The sequence below is a fragment of the Montipora foliosa genome, chromosome 13 (assembly GCF_036669935.1).
Source record: "Montipora foliosa isolate CH-2021 chromosome 13, ASM3666993v2, whole genome shotgun sequence".
NCBI lineage: Eukaryota > Metazoa > Cnidaria > Anthozoa > Scleractinia > Acroporidae > Montipora > Montipora foliosa.
In genome coordinates this window covers 23,965,688-23,983,187 of record NC_090881.1, presented here as the reverse complement: position 1 = coordinate 23,983,187, position 17,500 = coordinate 23,965,688, and the positions used below count along the sequence as shown (strand labels likewise).

Here is a 17,500-nt window from a genome sequence, read left to right as displayed (position 1 = left end):
CACGTTTCTTCTAGGCAAGAAATCAGTCGTTCATATCGATCTCGGTGTGTTTTGTGCTTTGTCGTTTTTTGTGTCCAGTGCTGCAACGAAACATGATGTGTCTAAACATAGTTAATGGAATCTGAATTTCCAAGAGCAAACACCTTGAAAGTGATTCACCACAGGAATATGATGACCCTGTCTATTCTTGTCAATTAAAAAAGCAGTCCGGTTTGGATAGGCGTTTATCTATTAAAATCCTAGCAAAAATGTTAATTACTGCGATTTTTTCCTGTTTCCTTTTAGAGACGAACGCTCTCAGTCGTGAATGGACATTTGGAGGGGTCGTTATGTGGGGTTTGGCCGACTCGTGCCCGTAACTTAACACCCATTTTTACATAACGCTTATCTGGACAATTTAAGCAATTTTCTCCTATAGACACCCCTCTACATTTATTTCACCCTCCATTTGATTTTTTAGCGCACTAGTACTACCTTTTTACATACCAACGTGGATTTAGTAGAATCTATAATTCAAAAACGCGTTTTTATCTCCTTATCCTCAAATACCTCTTTTGTTGACACAGTATTGAAAAAGAGAGTCAAAACTCACTTGCGAAAGACCTCCCAGTCTTTCCGGTATTCAAAACACTGAACCTCGGACGTTCGCAAAGACGGATGCAGTTCCGATTTCAGGCTTAACTAGTTTAAACTTCAGTTCATACAATGTTGACCAATCATATAAAAGGCTCCGAGACCATCCCCCGACACATCCCAGATCCAGTGATAACAGAAGAAAAAGAAAAAGACATCCGACTTGGGTGATCCAATATATTGGTTTACAGATTGGAATAAAGAGGTAAGTTTCAATTGAAACGTCCAAACCTACAAGACAATTTATTTTATCATTTTCCCTCTGTTCGTGAAACTAATTCACTGAGTACCTTTTCCTATCGGAATGCAAATTTCTGAAAGAAGCGAAAACTTGATGAGAACATCATCAAGAGTATTTGTAGCTGTAGGGTTTGAATCAATACTTAACACCTGAACAACTTATTTCATTAGTTATTTAATTGTCCTGGATAGTACCTTTAACCTGTAAAGTTATATGGAAAGGGTAACGTCTTGCATCTATCAAGAGAAAAAACACTTCACCTGTCAAACTACGCCGTTAAGTTTCGGACATTTGAGTGCGACAATTGAAACACATACCCATCTTGGAGTTAGCAGCTCAGTGTGAAATCGTTGGGATGAGCTTTAACGTAAAGGCCTTTAAGTAAGTGTTTCATATTGCAAACTGAATGTTGTTTACCTGACCAGTCACCGCAGATCCCTCTCCACCCTGAAACCCTGCATTTATTTGCCACTCATTTTTTCTTCCGCATTTTCGAGCTTTTTAGTGTGACTGATATGTAAAAGCGCAGCATAAAATAATTATTACTTTTTTGGGGGCGTAGTGGTGAGAGCATTCGCTTTGCAGACCGGGCTCCTTTCCCAGACTCGGCGTCATATGTTTGTTGAGTTTGTTAGTTCTCTACTCTGCTTCCAGAGGTTTTTATCCGGGTACTCCGGTTTTTCCCTCTCCTCAAAAACCAACAGTTGATTTGATTTGCGTTAATTTGTTGATTTCGATTTACAGTGTCCCCAATTAGTACTCTAGTGCAAGAAGACTAGACGCTTAAATAAAGTTTTTTATCAAACGAAACATCAAACGGAATGGACGCGGGAGTTAAAAGAATTGGGTATTTTTTTTGTGTGTTGGTGTCGGAATTGACTTGTGGAATTTAAAGTGGGATTGCGTCCAAGTAGCTTTTTGTCGAAATGACAGGTATTTGATTTCCACTCCGTTGTTTTTCATTAAAGTTCGGTGTTTTTAACCGATAGGGTTACCTCGCGCGTATCACGAATTTGGTTCAGGTGTGTAAGAGCGACTTTCACATGACCTCGAAAAATAAATGTAAAAAACAGAACGTAAACAAAAATTGCAAAACATTTAATTGGTTTATCGAACAAAAACAAACCAGCGCGAATTTTCATTGGCTTAGCGAACGCGGTTGCAAACAATAATAAGAATAAGGAGAGACTTTATTAATCTTGCCTAACATTGGTCCGTGAAACAAATTGCGAACACTTTTTCAAGGTCATACCAAAGTCGCTCTATTGCACTAGACAGTTTCATTTCTGTCGTCAATTTTTCCTTTTTTTTTTTGCCTTAAGCAAGGTCGAGGCATTGGTCAAAAAGTATCAATTTCAGAGCCTATGTAACCTTTTTCAATTGTTTTTTTTTTTTCCTTGTTTGGTTTTTCTTTGTTGTTTTTTTTTTCACTCGTTTCCTCTCTCTATCTCTCTATTTCTTTATAGAGTTACGTATCAAACTGGATTGAAACAGAATGCCCGTTCTCCAAGCAACCACAGTCCTTGCAGCCAGTTGTGTTCTTGTCTGCACACTGGTTATTCTTGCAGGAGCGCGTAAGTTACCCCTTCTCTATTTATCTCTGTGTTCAAGTATTTTCTGAATATGACCTCCAGGCCTTAGGGAATTTAAAAAACGGCGACGGCTACGACTACGACATAGCCACAAAACAGTAATATCATTGGTTAAAAGAGCATAAATAATCGTGCTGCACGTGCAGCACGGATTTTAGAAAGTATCTTGGCGGTCCTTTGCATAACGACGACGCGAAATCACCAAATTTGAGGTTTTGACGTCAACGTAAGCATGCAATAGAGAAGCCTTCATTCTCTATTTTAACTCTGAAGCCGCTTGTACCAATTTATTTTTAGGATACTTCGCCCACATTGTAGGACGGGCACGAGACTGAATAATCAGGAAATACTTATGATAGAGCCAAGTTATACTTTGAGGTGACGTTTTCGTCGACCGTCGCCCTCACACGAGTGGAACCTGTGATCTTCCGATTACTTGTTTTCAAGTATACCACTACGAATGAAATTGTCGGAATGCAGCATTTCTTGCGATCCTAGGGATTTCAAGTCGGCCTCATTTTTGAATTAAGACCGCGGCGAGATGCTCCTCGGTTTCGTGTGTAATGTTCATGCTTGTTACTTTAGCTCTTTTGGTTTCTTTCAGAATCCAGCGCGAATAGATATTTGAGAGAACCTTCCAGTGTCAAACGGGTGAGGTTGGGCAGCAACGCGGTCTTTTACTGGAGGTTTAAGTTTGGAACTGGCCAACGCAATTTATTCGAGGAGATCCAGTGGGGACAATTTGATTCTAACGGTTATATGTTAAACAAATATATATCAGTTCTCGAGGACTTTCTCTCATACAAAAATCCAAGTGTTGCACAATCAATACAAGACAGATTGAGTGTGCTTGCTAAAAATATAAGCTCGAGGGAAATGAATATCAAATTCCAAATCGAAAAAGTGAATCGCAATGATGCATCAATAACTTATGGCAGCAAAGTGCTGATCTGGGGTGATGAATACAAGAGTGGTCCCATTTCACTAATCGGTGAGTTTCAATAGAGAGAGTATCGGTTCTGCATATAGTAGATAAAAAGGCATACACGGACTCTGTCCCAATTAACGGATAGGTAATTGCGGCAGGCCGTTGGAGTTGTTTAATAAAGGATTCAAGCAAAACTTTGTCCATTCCCCTTCCTTTTTTTAATTGGTCCTGGTTTGTCGGAGTTGTCGCAGACCAGAGTGACCCCACCCATCCCCGAATGCTATGCACAAATAAAAGCCACCTGACAGTGGGTGAAACATGACAATGCTAATTCTCTATTTTCGAATGCCCCATAAGGTGGGCAGACACGAGGGGTCATGTTGCAGGAACATGTCGCAGCAATATGTTCCAGCGACAAAGAGGTGTGTAGGACACCCTGAGGTGACACGCATTAGGGTCGTGTAGCGGGGACGTGTAGCAGGAACAAAATCACAACATTTGCACACGCATGAAAATGTTGCGGGTACATGTTTCAGGGATATGTTGTAGCGATGTGTTGCAGCGACGAGTCCCACGAATTTCAACTTGTTGGACTTCATGGGACCCGTCGCGGGGACAAGATCACCCCCAAATTGGTGTTGCACAATTATAAAAGTATCAATCACACGAGGGGACATGTCGCTGCAACATATCCTGAGACATGTACCCGCAACATTTTCAAGTGTGCACATGTTGCGATTTTGTCCCTGTTACATGCCCCCGCTACAAGTCCCTGCTACGTGTCGCCAGGAGCCCATCTGGAGCGTGCAACTTCCATACAGCGTCTGTGAAACGGCGTTTTCACAAGTAGGTTTATTTTTAGACTAGCCCTTCCCGCGAATTAGGTCAAAAAACAAAGTCAGTTCCGGTTCGGTGACCCTATGACGTCAGCTTAATTTCTTGTAATTGGTTATCGGGCTCCTGTGGGAGTCTCATTAGCGGGAAATTCAATCTAAAAATAACCTTACTTGTGAAAACGTCGTTGCACGAAAATAGGTAAGTTGCACGCTCCGGGTGATGGGCTCCTGGTGTCGCCTCAGAGTGCACTACACAAGTTTTTTGTCGCTGCAACATGACCCCTCGTGAATCCTTTTTACTTGGTTTTGCTTTACTTCTCGTCACTTCACGCTCAAGAGTCCAGTATCTTTGATGTAAGAATCTGGTAGCAGGTTTGTCCCCGTCAGCGTCAGAAAAGAATCTATTTTTAAGGACGGTGCCAACTATTGTTATTGCGCATACGTTCTGCACATCTCGAGATACTCGGATTTCCTATTGCTAGCGCTTATTAATACAGGGATATTTTTGCGCGGTTCCAAACTATGCGGAGAAAGCAGAACTTAGCAAGTGATCTTGGTATCCAAAAAGAAAATTGGGAGTAACCATGCATTTTTCAGAGATAATTGAGCTTCAATTTGGAAAAGAACGCCATACATTCCTTTGTATTTTACAACTTTTTACAAATATTGTTGATTAATTATCTTCGAAAAATGCGTGGTTACCCCAAATTTTCTTTTTGGATTTCAATAACACTTGTAAAGATCTGCTTTTCCCGCATATTCAGTAAACCGCGCAAAAACACCTTTGAATTAGTAGGCACCGTCCTTAAACCAAGTTTTGCGAAAAAATAGATAATAGACCAATTCGGCTAACTCAATGTAGTACCCAATTTTAAGCTCCCGGGGTGAAGATTCTTTGTGTATTGTATTTGCATTATAATGCAGCATTCCATTCAAATGATGTGATGTGTTTGAATTGAGTTAGCCGATTTGGTCTATTGGTTATTTTCCCGCAAAACTTGGTTTAATAATAGATACTTTTCTGACGCTGATGGTGGGACTAGGCCAATTTGGGTAAATCTTACTCTTGGGTGATGAACGTTTGACTTCACTTCAATAGGCCATTTTCGAAATATCAATATTCAGCTTGATAGTGAGGCAGAGAGGACAGAAACAGTAGAAACAAGTTGAAAGACATTACCATATCATCCACTTTCCTTTTTCTTTGTCCTCTAAACCTTTCTTTCGAGCTGAATTTTAATATATCGAAAGTGGCCTATTCATGTCAGTTCCCTCGCTCTTCCCCTCTCCCCTGCCTTCCCCATCCCTTTTTCCCTGCCCTCCCTTCCCTCCCTTCTTTCTCCCACTCCTCCTTTCCCTGCCCCTTGCCTCCCGTTCCCTCCCCTTCCCTTTTTCCCTAACCTTACTTTCCCTTCCCTTGCCTTCTACAGCATGTGCTCGACTGTTATGCGCCATTTCATTCCAAAAGGATTCACTAGTATATTTTCGTTTCGTTAACTTTTCACATATGCATAGGTGTTCCAAGTATCACAATTTATAAAACTTCGATGAGCGTTGTTAGTGGCGATCAAGTTTATCTGCATTGTAATGCAGACGGCTACCCTCAACCGTATGTGGCATGGATTAAGAATGGAGCAGTATTGCAGAACTCGTCGACTAACTATTTTTACCATATTGCAAGCATCACGACCTCTCAAGCAGGAATATATACTTGCCGGGCTACAAACGAAGGTGGATCAGTCTCTTATGCTTTAAATGTCACAGTGAGCACCTGATTGGTACAAAAAAGGGCAAACAGAAAGGGAGTCAAGAAAGACAACGCCTTTATACTGTAACTGAGTGGAATTTGCTGTGATGCCTTTACTTTTGCATCTTGTATAGATATGAGTTATTTCACGCATGCTATTAGTTCATCGAACACCTGTTGATTAAAAATTCGAGCACATAGTTCCTTAGTCAAGAACGTAGCTTCAAACGACCTATTGTACCAATTGTCAACCTTGTTCCCAGGACAGGACCTCTCCCTTGGCTTCTGGGTTGTGGCCGGCCCCGAAGCCAAGGGAGAGGTCGTGAGAACGAGGTTGCTCTATTGTGAAAATTGTCGTTTGTTTTACCAATATCATTACACAGTTAATTTTGGAGACGAAAAATAACACATTTTGACTTTCGTTCCATTTGTGCATTAGTGTGATGTGACAAATTTGATAGTGCCACCTTACAAAATGTATTTTGGTAATGATAAAAGTATACAAAGGATAGACTGAGGATAGTCTCTCATAATAAACGCCTCAGGCAAAGCTTTGGAATAGAATATCTTGCTTATGAGGTTTTCTCTTTATAAGGCAAAGGCTCTATTTCAAAACCAACTATGTCAATGCTGAAATATTGTAGTGGAGGAGCGAGAGTACATCTTTCAATAGATCGCTGTTCAAAGGGACTGTGTCAGCTGAAGCACATGCGCAGTAGGAACCGACTGCCGATGCTAGTTGACATCACAATTCCACGAAAATAATCATCGCAGGAGTCTTGCGAACGCAAAATCTTAATTGATTATCGCCCACAAGACCTCAGTTTCTATAATCACTCAATACTGTAAGCAAAAAATTCCGCAAACTCAGTTCTGATGACGATCAACGCTATTCAAGCACATTCAGTTCAATAAGCCCTCGAACTCTTCGACAAAATTTGAAAAAAATCGGGACGATATTTTCAAGACCTTTCTGGTCAACTCGTGCACACGCAATGGATGGCCATTCCTTTAATGGTCATGTATTGACACAATTTCTCTTACTGTTTGGCTAGAGATCTCGTCCCACTTTTTCAACCAACGAATACCAAAACCACTTCCACTTGCAAGCAAGCGCATTACCGCGCTTCGAGCATTTATACCATTTTCATGAAATATCTTCGGATTCTGATTGGTTGATCGTACCGCTTCGTTTGTGATTGTAAGAGTCGTTACATTGATTTTAGCGTAATGACGCTTCATATGCATAAACGAAAGGCAATATTGAGTGATAATAGACCGATTCGGCTAACTCAGTGTTGTACCCAATTCAAATCTTTTGGGAATAAACGTTTTCTTGCAAGTATTACCATATCATTTAAATTTGAATGCTACATTATCATGCAAATGCAATACACAAGGCATCTTAACCCCTAGAGATTTGAATTGGGTACAACAATGAGTTTGCCGAATTGGTCTATGCAACAGGATAACCGTTCCAAGATCATAATCGGAGAGTACATTCAAGTAAGATTTAAAGTGCTGCTACTATGATCAAAGCATCACTTTCTTTTTTTCTTCAGATTTTGAAAGTGTGCCTGCTTAACACCTGACTGACAAAATTTTGAGCTTTGATTTTGATCCAAATGCTGTTTACTTTGTGTGTGTAACTTTTGGATTTCACAGTCCGCTGAACTGACCGATTGGCCCTCAGAGGGTTGGATCTAGGGAAACGTGACGTCATTTACTCACTATATTATAAAATTTCGGCGTGTAAATTATGCTTATTATATCTGCAAAACACGAGTTTGAAAGTTTGAAAGCCCGTGCTGCAAGTCTAATGCAGCCGCGTCCACGCGCATTGCATTCTTAAACTTGTGAGTCTTTGACGTCATTTTTTCCTCGATTCAGCTCTCTCAAGAATTTTAAGGTGGTAAGGATAATTCGAGTTAAAGTAAAAACAGGTATGTTGTGAAATTATGGCTTAAAACCTGGGTCATTTGGTGCTTAGTTAATATAGTTTTGAAATCGAAAGAAAAAGAAGAATTGATTTTTTTTGGCCAAAGTATCACCTTAATGCTCAGGCTGAATTTTGTTTATAGACGTTGTTAGAACTTTAGTGTGATCAATAAAACGCAGACTGAGGTCAAAAGTGAAACGACGCTTTTTTATTATGGAAAGATTGCTTTTATCCTCACAAAGGCTCAATTATGCTATTACACCACTTTCTATTAGTCAAATAAAGGCATTCTTTTCAATTTGTAACTTAAGTAGGGGTTTCCGACAAGCAACAAATTCGTCCGCGCAAAAAAAAATATGATTGAGAATTACATACCTTTTCAACCTTTTACTGTACGAGTTTGAGATTTCTATTGTTAATAGGGAGATTAAGCATCATGTTTACGGCAAACATCGGACTAAAATTTGCGTTATGTCAAAAATAGAAGAAACTCTGTTGATATGAGCTTATTTCTTGCGTGTTAGCACCATGTATAATACATCTTTTAAAAAGAGAGAGACAAGTTTGAATAACATAACTTTCATGCTTTTATGACAAGCAGCAAACGTTATGCTTAATCTCTAATTTTTGAGCCCCTCGAACGGGATTAGCCCACTCGATTGGCTAATAATAATAATAATAATAATAATAACAACATAGGTTTTTTTAAGCGCATTTCTATATCCCAATGCGCTTTACATCATGATAAGAAAAATAGCCTATGCGACACATTATACATTAAACTTAAGCACAAAAATCAATAGAAAAATTTCCTAAATAAAAACGTTTTGAGTTTTGTCTTAAATGAAACAACGCTTTCAGCATTTTTGACATATTCAGGGATAGCGTTCCATGATTGAGGTGCTGCAATAGAAAATGCACGTCCTCCGTATGTTTTGGATTTTATGACCGGGGTGCATAGTAGCGAATGGGATGACGATCGTAGTGCTCTTGTTGGATGATATTCCTTAATCAGAGGTTCCAGATATCCAGCAGATTGTCCATTCAAGATTTTATATGAGACAAGAAGAATCTTAAAGTAAATCCTTACTTCCACAGGTAGACAGTGCAGGCTTTTTAATATAGGTGTTACATGGTCGGAACTGCGGGCTCCTGTTATCATTCGTGCTGCGGTATTCTGAATTCTTTGTAACTTATCTCTCTGGTACTTTGGGATGTCATATAAGACGCTATTGCAATAATCGAGTCTGGAAATCATATCACGAAGGAGTTTACCAAGGTTTTCAATCCATCGAAAGAGAGATTCTTTCGAATACGACCGATGATCTTATGGCATATCTTGCTTTCTTGCACATTTCGGTTATGCGTTCAGCAAATGACAAGGTGTGTGTCGAAGATGACACCCAAATTCTTGGCTTTTGTTTTCACTTTTACTAGGGTGTTTGCTAACAATAATGTTTCGTAGACTGAAGCTTGCCTGTTGAATCGCGACGTGAAATGTAATATTTCAGTCTTTGTAGGGTTGCATTTTAACATGTTCTTGGTGTTCCATGCGAAAACATCATTGATGCATCCCCTTAGAACCTCTACTGAGTCAACAGCGTGTTTAGGATCGTCGATGGAGATGTAGATTTGGGCGTCGTCCGCATAGAACATGGAGTCGAGACCGTGGCTGCGTATTACATCTTGGAGAGTGCGATATAGAGAGTGAACAGCAATGGCCTGAGTATAGATCTAGAGCCCTGGGGAACACCATACTCTAGACGTCGGATATTGCGGCATCCACTGTAGAAACTCGCTGAGATCGACCAAGCAGATAAGAGGAGAACCATTTAACAGCTGTTTCCGTGAAATTAAAATATTTTCTCAGCCTCTTAAGGAGGATTTGGTGATCCAAGGTGTCGAAATCGTAGCGCGCGTACGATCTGAGAAAAAGGGTACAAAAAAGGTCGCACTAATTGAACCCCGTGATCAAACAACTCGCAATGCCGGCTGAGCTGCCCAGACAAAGTAGACAATAAGAACTTAATGACTGGCCCTAAGGGGAACAGTGAGTTTTGTTTCCCCGAGACCCACAATGTTCCCCGAGGCGAAGCCTAGGGAAACATTGAGAGTCTAGGGGAAACAAAACTCACTGTTTCCCGTGGGGCCAGTCATTAAGTGTTTTGTAATACCTCCCAACTCAAAATAGAACAATACACGGATGTCGATCAGCTAACGACTTCATTGCAAAATGTTTCAAATCCCAGTATTTTGCATATAAAATAAGTCACAAATCATAAATGTTAATTCAAATCACAAATGTTAAAACTTCGTTAAAATTACTTCTTCAGTTCTTGTTTGAAACCGTTTAACTGCCATGACTGCGTAAAAACTATTTGTTTGACGCGGGTGGCATACAAATTTGCCGCTGTTTCAAAGGTGCACGACCTGATCACGCGCGAGTCGAAAGTTCAAATCATTGTTTCCCTAGGGAGTTAGTTAGTTTTGTTCGCCCTAACGAGTTGGTGAGTTTTGACGCGTGACACGTGACCCGTTCTTTTCCAATCGTATTTGAGTTGGGAGGTACAACAATAGTCATTACCTACTGGCAATTCACACCTTCTTCACACCGGACGTACACAAAAAATGGACCCTAGGTCCAAGGACGCCTTCATGGACCCGGTCCATGGACTACCCCTGTGGACCACCCCTCATTTTGTAAATTCAATACGTTTTATAAGCAGAAACATTTTTAGACGAAAGAGAGAAGTGATCCTCGCACTCATCTGGAAAATTTAAGCACTTGACTTGAAGCAACTCCCGTACTCAGGGCTTAGGAAACCGAATGGTCTATTTGGCCACCATGCTCAAGCTCTTTTACTTAATACAATAGTAACATCGTCAGCAACTACAAATGTATGTCATTAAACTAAGTAACTACATCAAGAGGAAATAAAACTCTTTCTACCAAAATAAAAAAGATGACGCAAGGAAAGCGAAAAGAGAGGGAAGGAGAGAAAGCGATAAGTGAAAGTCCAAAGTGTTGTGCTACTTTTAAACCCAAAAACTATGTCGAAATTTTGCTTTCTGCGCATGCCGAACTTTACAAGCGCTTATTTTGCACCTGGCTGAAAAGGCCGCGGAGTGTACAACCTGGAAACGGGTTTGTAGGGAGGTTTAGCTCTTAAACAGCACGACAGTGACCAAAAAACCCCTCAACTAGCTTCAAAACGTGTTTTTCGGCCAAATCTCTAGTAGCCAAAGGGTTAATACGTATTTTACGAATGCGCATGCGTTCTAGATCTGTACTAACTCTGCTTACCACATGAACAAGAACAAGGAAAAAAATTCAGAACTATAGACTATCCCTAGTTTTTATCGCACTGATAGAGGAGCTACTGTAGTCAAGGGGTTAATCACGTATGGCTCAGGGACCGATTAATCTCTCCCTCTTTGGATCGAAAGTAGCACGGGGGACCCCAAGTAGAGTTTTTGCAATATATATTTTTTTTCTCAAATCCTTTGATTACTATCTGGAAAAATACGTCCAGCTTTATCCACGGTCCCATCTTGCGACGTCGTCACTTTTAACGGTCAGGAACAGCATTGTCCACTAACTTGTGCAGGGAGAAGAGATCGCTCAAACTATACCAGAATGAGCACAATTCAGTCAAGGAAACTGGAGAAACGGCCAAAAAAAACCATGTAACACTGACCTGAAATCTCCACGAAAAGCTTGCTCCATTACCCACCTACCTTTCTGAGCACCTAATTCTAAGATGATGAAATTAAGGTTTCTCAATTGAATTGAATTGAATTGAATTCAACCCCCAAACTCTTCAAATATTGAGAATTGATAGAGATGGGATGACAGAAGACGAATAACACTTGTGACGTTATTTCTGGAGTCTCCTGGATTATCCGGGAGAGTTGACAGCCCTGCATACTAAGCCTACGTTACGAAATTTTTAAAGACCAGGAGCCCATGCACGGTATGTTTTTGGACTGGCTTTTCTGCAAAAAGACATAGACAGTCCCGATTTCTTGTGACAGGTCTCGGGTTCCTGCCGGAGTCTCATTAGCGGGAAATTCAATCCACAAAATAAATCGCGGTCTGTGAAAACGCCGTGACAGGAATATAATATAGGGCTGTTGTTCGCTCCTAGTTATGGGCTACCGATTTAAGCAATAAAGTAAAGTAAAGCAACCATATTTAACGTCGATAACTCGAAACAGTAATTCAACTGACAAACCTGAGTTCGACGGTGCGCTCATTTTACTCCCCCTTCGTCATCAGTGCTCCGTTTTACAGGTATTTGAAGCTACTTAAGCTACACAGAACGAAAAGAAGTCGAAATAAGGATGCGAGATCCGGGAATCGAACTCAGGACCTATTGCAACAAGGCCGCGCACTAACCGACTGGGCCATCCTCGCTCCTAAATAGCCTGCTATAGACACTTATAGCACCTATTTGGTGGCTCCATAACCCGCGTCTATAACCCCCTTTTCAAATATAAGTTCGTTTCATTCCTCGAGCCCTTCACTGAAACAAATGAGCCTAACAAATTGACCTGCTCCCAACTGAGTGGCTTTAAAGCTCAGTTGGTAGAGCGTCGCACCGGCATCGCAGAGATCATGGGTTTGAATCCCGTTGAAACCACCTGAATTTTTCACGGGTTATAATTAGAAACAATTCAGCTTTAATTGTCCAGATAAGTGTGAAGATCACTTTCCTCTTTCGTCTAAAATGAGGGGTGGTCCACAGGGGTAGTCCATGGACCGGGTCCATCATAAGGGGTCCATGCACCGGGTCCGTAGGGGTGGTCCATGGACCTGGGGTCATGTTTTGTATACGTCCCTTCACACCAACTTTACTACAGTAAGCTCAATGTTTTTTTCTAAGTTGTTAAAATTCAATAAAATTTCACGCCAAGCAAAACATGTGCCCTGCGCGATGCGTGCACAAACGAGTGAGTTCTATTGCACGGACTGCACGTGCTCGATAAAAAATTCCTTCGTGTTGCTAAAGAATGGCCGAATTTGACAAACTTTTAAATGTGCTAGTATATAGACTAGTGCCGCTGTGATAAACGTGATAGACGTTATGGAGTTTTAGAAAAGGCAATTTGGAAAATTGGAGATTTCTTTCAAGGTAGGTGACCCTGTTATTGCATATTTTGCCCTCCACAAACTTCTGTCGCACCGCTTAATTAACTTCCTTTGATCTTCTTTCAGTTCACGGTTCTTTACCATTTACAAGCAGAAACCGGTTGGTACTAGGTTTTTTCAAATGGTAAGCAAAAACTCCCGAATGGGAAATTTAGTTGGGATAGGCCTGTACCATTTACAAAATCCGTTCAAGGTTACCGAGAGAGTCTGCAGAAAGGCAAAATCATGGGGGTATGCGAATGGTAAACACGGTTTCCGTTTGGAAATTCCGTTTGGGAATTTTGGACTACCTTGCAAGAAATCCTGTTTTCTCCGGAAATTTTCCGTTTGGGAAGACCAAAATAGGCTTACCATTTAAATTCCAACCGAAATTTCCGGATTTTTGTGGTAAATGGCATAAACAACCCACACGTGCGGGCTAGTTGAAAAGCGCTTCAGTCGCCCTCCATCCTGGTTCAACATGGTCAAAAACCTTGCGAGCTAATAACATGTTTAAACATGTTTTCATTAGCTGTTGGCGCCTTAGGAAAACCGCCAATGCATGTAAAACCTTCCTTGGCAACATATAATTAACCTTTATTCCATGAGCGCGCGTTGGATATGAGATGTTAAATAGCCAACGGGGTGCGTAGCGTCGAGTTGGCTATAACCAGTCTCATATCCAACAAGCGCGAATGGAAAAATTATTTTATTAAATTTGGAAGAAGGCAATAAGAGCGAAAAAAGTGAGAAAATCCGATTGAAATCGAGAAAACTTAATTGATGAAGATGCGATTATTGCGTAATACCTGGTGGTCAGACAGACGTAGGCTCATCACAGAAACATTTCTTGCCTTTTTGCGTACTTCCAAACGTCGGAATTGATTCAAACTTTCCACAATTTTTTTTTCTTTTTTGGCTTTATTCAAACAAAAATTTCGCCTTCCGGCGAAAAAAAAATTAGTTTAGCAGCGCTTAGCGCAATCATTTACCATATAACGGCAAACTAAGGCATATGAGCTGAAACCCAAGATTAAGTGAACCAATGAGAGCACGCGAAATGCATTATGCGAGGTTGAGAATTTAATAATTGCTGGTTTTCACTCACGTGATCAACAGCCATGTTTTCAACGAAAACAAAAGGAAGCGTTTGCATAATAACAGAGTTAAATTCCCGGAGGATTTGGTCGGGGCACCAACTTGGCCGCCTTTTCTTTGTTTAGGGGCACCAACATGGCAGTCGTGACGTCATTTGAAAACCGAGAATAGTCGTTAACATTTTGCACTAATAATGGTTGACACTATAGCTGCTCCCGCTGTTAAGTAATTCAATGTGTCCACGGCCCAGGTAGAGGAATGGCCGTTTACAAACGGAGCAGCTTTAGCACAAGTTGATTGATGAGTTGAAAAATCTTCGACTGTAAAACTACTTCCAAAATCAACGCTTGCAACTTGGTTTTTTGGAAATTTAGGAATAACCCGCTAAGCCGAAATACGAGACAAATTCTGTCTTTCGCCCACCTCTCGGCTGGATTTGAAGAGAATGAAGGGGTAGTTTCTAAAGAAACTGTGGTGCTGCGTCGGTGGGGAAGTAGTATGCAAAAATTTGGTTTTATCAACGGAGTTGATAATGTAAATTGGCCACCGTACAGAGATTCTAAAAGCTGACGTTTCGAGCGTTAGCCCTTCGTCAGAGCGAATCGAGGGATTATGGGTTACGTGTAGTTTTTATAGTAGAGTAGGAGCTACGCTATTGGTGGTAACATGGCAACGTGAAAAATAGGAATATATTAGTTAAATGAAAAGCGTTCGTTAATACCGTGAGGATTAAGGGTGCCGATTTGAAAGATGAATTTTTGTTCTAGATTCTTGCGGCTTTCCGTCGTACCTAGATGTAGGGAAAGGCCGCAGATAGCCATGTGTTTTTTGGAGTGGTTAGGCAGATTAAAATGGCGAGCGACTGGCTTGGATGCATCCTTGTCATTCTTCTCAACATCGCGAAGGTGTTCGCGGAATCGGTCACCTAGTCGTCTACCTGTCTCACCAATGTATAATTTATTGCATAACGTGCAGGTTATGCAATAAATGACATTTGTGGAGGTACATGTGAAACGATCGGTGATCTTAACAGATCGCTTAGGTCCCGATATCTTGCTAGTGTTAACAATGAAAAGACAAGTTTTGCATCGTGAGCGCGCGCATTTGAAAGTGCCGGGTTGCTCGTTAGTTTTGAGCGCGCTTCTAACTAAAAAGTTGCCTACGTTTTTGTCGCGTTTGAATGAAATAAGTGGAGGTTGCGAAAAGATTCTACCAGTCTCGGGATCATTTTGGAGTAATTTAAAATTACTAAGAATGATGCTTTTGACTGCGTGATTATGAGGATGGAAAGTGAGGGTGAATGGAATTCTGTCATTCTTATCTTTTTGTGACGTTTGTAGCGATGACTGTCGATCAAATTGTTGGGCGCGATGATGGCCCGCTTTGACCACAGAGACAGGATAGCCACGTTTTTCGAAGAACTGGCACATCTCCTCTGATTTGCTGGAAAAATCGGAGTCATCACTACATAGACGTCGAAGTCTAAGAAATTGAGAATAAGGGATGGAGTTCTTGACATGTGATGGATGTGACGATGAATACAACAAATAACTGTGTGAATCAGTAGGTTTGTAAGCGATCTGTTAAGATCACCGATCGTTTCACATGTACCTCCACAAATGTCATTTATTGCATAACCTGCACGTTATGCAATAAATTATACATTGGTGAGACAGGTAGACGACTAGGTGACCGATTCCGCGAACACCTTCGCGATGTTGAGAAGAATGACAAGGATGCATCCAAGCCAGTCGCTCGCCATTTTAATCTGCCTAACCACTCCAAAAAACACATGGCTATCTGCGGCCTTTCCCTACATCTAGGTACGACGGAAAGCCGCAAGAATCTAGAACAAAAATTCATCTTTCAAATCGGCACCCTTAATCCTCACGGTATTAACGAACGCTTTTCATTTAACTAATATATTCCTATTTTTCACGTTGCCATGTTACCACCAATAGCGTAGCTCCTACTCTACTATAAAAACTACACGTAACCCATAATCCCTCGATTCGCTCTGACGAAGGGCTAACGCTCGAAACGTCAGCTTTTAGAATCTCTGTACGGTGGCCAATTTACATTATCAACTCCGTTGATAAAACCAAATTTTTGGATTTGAAGAGATCGAGCAAAAAGTACTGAGGAGTAAGTTTTCATTCCACGTCAGATTTCATCGTTTTTTAGCATTTGATTATGTAACAGGAAGACGGACAGATGTTATGACATTTTCCAATAGTTTTTTTTTAAATTTCTTTGCGCGCTTGTTTAAATGAGCACTTCAGCTCACACCATAGCAAAGGGCCAATCAAATAGAAACCATTACACGTTGCCACAATAATTAACTCGGTAACTCTGCAAGAATTGAGAATTTATCGAAAACTCGGACGGTGTAAAGTGCAGGTTGCAGGTTAAGGCCTGGGCAAACGGCGTCAACGTTCGTTCGCGATGTTGACCGCTCCCTATAAGGGCTTTTCAGGATCAACCGGCTCAACGGGATCGGACCGAATGCATGTGAAGGCCCCCTTGGCTTCCGCCATACGATCCATGTGTGATCTCGGAGAACCGCAAACCCAGCCAGATATAATTGACTGGGAGTCAATTTTGGGGAATGAAACAATGCAATAACCACTGAAAACTGTTGAACGGCGTAAAAGAGAAAGAGAAGCATGGATATGGACACAAAAGGCCGACAAGATTGAAACGGATCACATTTGAGTAATCTTGAAAAAAAGTCGGCCCGACGTTTTGCAAGTTTATGATAAAGCTTGTTTTTGCTCGGAATCATCTTGTTTGTTTTGTAACGATAATTTTATCAGTGAATTCCACATTACCACATTACCGTGTTGAACTCGTGCTTAACTAAAGATTTTCCCTGCCGGTAAATACCCCAAAGATCTTCCCCAAGCACCCTAAAATAACGTGACATAGCCCCTTTAAACATATGGTTATCTAAAGCACAGTGTTTAGGCCTAATGTTAGCATTAGTAAATTAAGGTTTGGGTTGTTTCAACTTTGGTGAAACAATGGCTTGCAACCTGCAGTTTTCACCCTACATCGAAAACTAACGAAAAAGCGCGAGACAAATACTGCGAATCTAATACTTCTACAAAACCTGCTGATTACGAAACTAACACCAAGACAGCACTATGCAGACACAAGAACAAGAAATACGCAAATGGAAACTGTTAAAACATTTAGAAAACTAGCGCAGCGTATATACAAAGAAAAAAATGGATGTGGGCGTTTGTATGGATATCTATATGGGCTGTAGTTCTCAGCTCTCTTTTGTGGTGAAAGTCCAATGTGTTCATTTAAAGACCCAGTGTACGCGTATCTGGATATTTTCGAAAACGGA

The 17,500-nt window shown here is 40.9% G+C and overlaps 1 protein-coding gene across 2 annotated transcripts in view; it reads left to right on the top strand.

The window, feature by feature from the left end:
• LOC137983073 (pregnancy-specific beta-1-glycoprotein 2-like) overlaps window positions 1–8,114 on the top strand; it is an 8,597-nt gene extending 483 nt beyond the window's left edge. Inside the window, exons 1-4 of one of the 2 annotated variants that reach the window (XM_068830250.1) lie at window positions 1–838; window positions 2,341–2,448; window positions 3,071–3,457; window positions 5,746–8,114. The exon at window positions 1–838 is cut by the window's left edge and continues 483 nt beyond it. In XM_068830250.1, coding sequence (XP_068686351.1) covers window positions 2,370–2,448; window positions 3,071–3,457; window positions 5,746–6,005 — 726 coding nt within the window. In that variant the 5' untranslated portion in view covers window positions 1–838; window positions 2,341–2,369 and the 3' untranslated portion in view covers window positions 6,006–8,114. Of the gene's footprint in view, window positions 839–1,139; window positions 1,256–2,340; window positions 2,449–3,070; window positions 3,458–5,745 lie in introns of those variants that run through there. The other variant, XM_068830251.1, reaches the window with a different exon arrangement.
• The last annotated feature ends 9,386 nt before the right edge of the window (window positions 8,115–17,500 follow it).